The sequence below is a fragment of the Lasioglossum baleicum genome, chromosome 6 (genome assembly GCF_051020765.1).
Source record: "Lasioglossum baleicum chromosome 6, iyLasBale1, whole genome shotgun sequence".
Taxonomy (NCBI): domain Eukaryota; kingdom Metazoa; phylum Arthropoda; class Insecta; order Hymenoptera; family Halictidae; genus Lasioglossum; species Lasioglossum baleicum.
The window spans coordinates 12924130-12927675 of record NC_134934.1 but is presented as its reverse complement, the minus strand read 5'-3'; the positions used below and the strand labels follow the sequence as shown (position 1 = coordinate 12927675).

Genomic DNA, 3546 nt, shown 5'->3' with positions numbered 1-3546 from the left:
CGCCGGGTTCGCCGCGCCAAGCAGAACCCGGAGATTTGGAAATCTGCTCGGCCACCGTTCTGACGGATGGCTTGCGAGACAACCTGGCAATGCCGGGGACGAGATACTCGCGATAAATATCCCAAGAGCAATCTGCGGTCGCAGGTGGACCCGGTATCCTCGAAACTCTGCTGAAAAATGTTTGCGCTTCTCTAATATTCCAGGAAGAAATTTCAATCACGATCTAGCCTTATTTGAAACAACATTTTTATTCCTTAGTACGAGAATATAGTGGAGCGGCGAAGTGAGCATAGCGTAGAGAAGAGCGGCGCGGTGATTTATGTTTCTATGTACACCGCGATTCTCTTGTCACCGCTCCATTATACATATACAGGGCTGAAGGAGACCACCTAAATATCTCCTTTATTTTTGATGCCACAAAAAATATTCATGCATAATTTAAATGGTATCGAAGTAGGAATATCACAGAAGAACAATTTCTTCTGTCCGGTTATTTTTTCATAGTTTTTTCAAGCTCATCATTATTTTTTTATCGGGAAACGAATTTTTTTTATTCCATCTCATAGCGGCTGAAAAAATACATTTGAATATGCTTAAGTCGTTAACAAGATGGAATAAAAAAGATAAGTTTTCCCGATAAAAAATAACGATGACCTTGGAAAAACTATGAAAAAATAACCTGACAAAAAAATTGTTCTTTTATGGTATTCCTCCTCCGATACCATTTAAATTATGCCATATATATTTTTTTGTGCCATTAAAAACAAAGGAGATATTCAGGTGGCCTCCTTCCGCTGAGACACCCTGTATAGTAGCATTTGATTATATTGGTTTGATTTTGCCACGATGTTCACCTCGTGGCTATCTTCGAGCTTCACCGCTCCACATCTTTCTCTTTGTTTATCGTCATTTTCTCGTAATGTTCTCTTTGTTTATGTAATTAGGACATAGCCTCACTTTTATACTCTGGTTTAATTATAATTAATTTATCAAACAATAGTGTTGATTTATTATAATTTTGTCGATAGGAAGAAAACTGCAGGAAACTTGCAAAGTAAATGAACAAAATAAGAAATAACGAATTAAATGTTAAACATGTTTATTGGACCACTTGTCGTTGCAACGTACAAATTTTTTCATTGTTTTTTTTTTGTTGGTTAAACGCGCGCGCGTTCTGCGTTCTTGCCGGTTTTCGGTGCCTCTCCGCTCTTTGGCGCCATTTTGAGCGGGAGGCACCTGTTTAAAACTACCGGTTTCCCCGGGGTTTTTGCGGCCTCAGAACGCGGTCGGGTTTCAGGTCGTTTGCATAACCTGGCATCTGGAATAAAAGTAGAAAATCGTAGGCTGCGCCGGCTAATGTTCCTACGATGACGATGTACACATGGTAAATTACACTCACGCGTGGAATCGCATGAATTCGCGGTCGCCGATTGACAAAGACTGTTTGCGGACTCCCCCTCAATCCACGTTCACCTCTGTCAAACGGCAGTCCTCACGTTTCTTGGGTGGTCATTAGTGGGTTATGTTTCGACTCAGACTATCCATTTAGTTCCGACGCTGCTCGTTAAATACAGGATAGAATCAAGGACGTTGTTCGTGTTATTCAGATCGTGCGACTCTGTTGTTTTCGAGGCCTGATAAGAAAACGGATTAAAACCTTTAGACGATTCAAACATTATAAAATCGAGACAAACCATAATTTATAATTATATTTTCCGATATATGTATATAATTAATTCTATATATTAAAATAATATTATGTGATGTTCACGTTTACGTCCAATTTGTTAACTGTTGTATAATATCGTTTCTCGGTATTCTGAAACATTCGAGATCCAATAAAGATTATTTCGTGTCATGACTAATATATTCTAGTGTTCGTTTCTATAGTATGGAACTTCGTGTTGCAACGATAATTTAATCGTTCAAATTAAGCGGCAGGGATTTTAGTAATTTAGATGATATGATGTAAAAGAAAGAGTAATTAGCAGGTGTACATAGCTTTAGATAGGTTTTATAGGTTTAATAGGTACGTACTACGTTGTTTGTAAGTTTTATAAACTTTGTACTATAAAGTATCAAACTGCACGCACCACTTTGATGAACGCGTGATAAGACATCCAGTTATATCATCGTGTAAATACATTAGCCAAAACTTACAGGTATGTTTGAACCAACATTATGCATAACCTGGCACGCTCTCTTGTAAAAGTTCTGCACACATACGACCAACGAGTCGGCGTCCTGTAGCTGTGGCCGCTTTTTAAAAGGCTTCACAGTGATATTATCCTTGACTACCGACTTCAGGATCGACTTATTTGGTCTTGTGAAGACAGCTGTCGGAGGCTGGACCGACAAACCTTTCGTCAACGGTTGTTCGTTTCTAGACACGAAATATTACAATTTTAAATGAAGGAAACATTACAAACATTTTCTAAACAACGATTAAATGTTATTTCTAATAAAGCATGCTTAATAAATAGACCGCGGATGTTTATGCGAAATAAACATTGTTTGCCTGGAATTTTAAAAAATATATCTAGCCATCTGTGTCATAAATGCATAAAATCCGCAGTCTTTTAATAAATTTCAGATTGTACAGATCGTACCTGGTTTGAACATACTGTCGTACGCAGACTGCAGCCAAAAGACACAGCGCGTACATTGGATTCTTGACTATAGGACCAGTAGTCATACTCGCTCGTTGTTTGCCAGGAATTTGAATGATTCTTCTCCTCGGGATAAAGCTTTCCGGATTCACTAAAAATTTTGTCGTTGGGATGTGTTGTTCTGTGGCGAAGCGGATCTGTAGTGCGCTTCGTTTGTTTAAAAAGAATGCCGTTTGATGATCGATACCAGGGATACCAGGGACAACCGAGATCTGTAGAATCGCGCTGATCGCCCTCTCGCGAGTCCTTCGTGAGAAACGGCCGCCATGATTTTCCCATTAGGTTAACGGGCGGTGCAGCGCGGTGGCGGAACGATCGTTTATGGGAGCGCGTGTGAAAAATCGAACGGGCGCGCGCTCGCCTCGACCAGCCGATTACTCAACATCGATCGATATTAAAACGATCCACAGTGGATCCGGCCTCGCTAATGACTGGAAAAGAGCCGCGGTATCGCGAGCTTAACGACTCCGGCGATTATGGTCGGAATCGAGGAGCAATTACTGGATCGGTGCATAAACGAGCCGTTTAATGCAAAAATGGTGTAACGCGAACCAAGTAAATGTTCCATAAAATACAGTAAATAAATTAATAAATAAATTAAATAGCAGCTCAGGTCGTATCGAATTTCATTTAATTCGTATGTTACGGGGTTGATGACGATTAAATCCTCGAGAAGAGAATTATTGACTTCTGCCACCTTCGCAGTAAATGACTCAAATGTTCGATTATTTTCCCGGACCTCGTGCCTTTCACTTATCTACGTTTGTAACAGAAGTCGAAGACGATTCTTTTCTTTCTGCCAGTTAGGTTGATCCTGTTAGGTCTGATCCTGGAAGCTGTGGGAACAGAAGGCGCACCGCGTATCGGTGCCCCCGTG

At 40.4% G+C, this 3546-nt stretch overlaps 1 protein-coding gene across 2 annotated transcripts; it reads right to left on the bottom strand.

Moving 5' to 3' along the window:
* Positions 1-1101: 1101 nt before the first annotated feature.
* Positions 1102-3202, bottom strand: LOC143209855 (uncharacterized). Of its 2 annotated transcripts, none has more exons than XM_076426091.1 (4): positions 2610-3202; positions 2161-2383; positions 1400-1634; positions 1102-1318 (listed from the first exon to the last, which is right to left on the bottom strand). In XM_076426091.1, the coding sequence occupies exons 1-3, from the start codon at positions 2693-2695 to the stop codon at positions 1533-1535; spliced, it is 411 nt and encodes a 136-aa protein (XP_076282206.1). In that variant the 5' UTR covers positions 2696-3202; the 3' UTR covers positions 1102-1318; positions 1400-1532. The 2 variants fall into 2 exon arrangements, with proteins under 2 accessions (XP_076282206.1, XP_076282207.1); XM_076426092.1 differs by having other exon boundaries at positions 2191-2383.
* Positions 3203-3546: the final 344 nt, after the last annotated feature.

What these genes read in the sequence shown, in the direction of transcription:
- LOC143209855 (XM_076426091.1), bottom strand. Translation starts at nt 2,695, where the DNA reads ATGACTACTGGTCCTATAGTCAAGAATCCAATGTACGCGCTGTGTCTT. An exon ending in CGACAGTATGTTCAAACCAG is followed by an intron (nt 2,384 to 2,609) that starts GTACGATCTGTA and finishes TTTCGTGTCTAG; the next exon opens with AAACGAACAACCGTTGACGA. An exon ending in ATGTTGGTTCAAACATACCT is followed by an intron (nt 1,635 to 2,160) that starts GTAAGTTTTGGC and finishes TTTTCTTATCAG; the next exon opens with GCCTCGAAAACAACAGAGTC.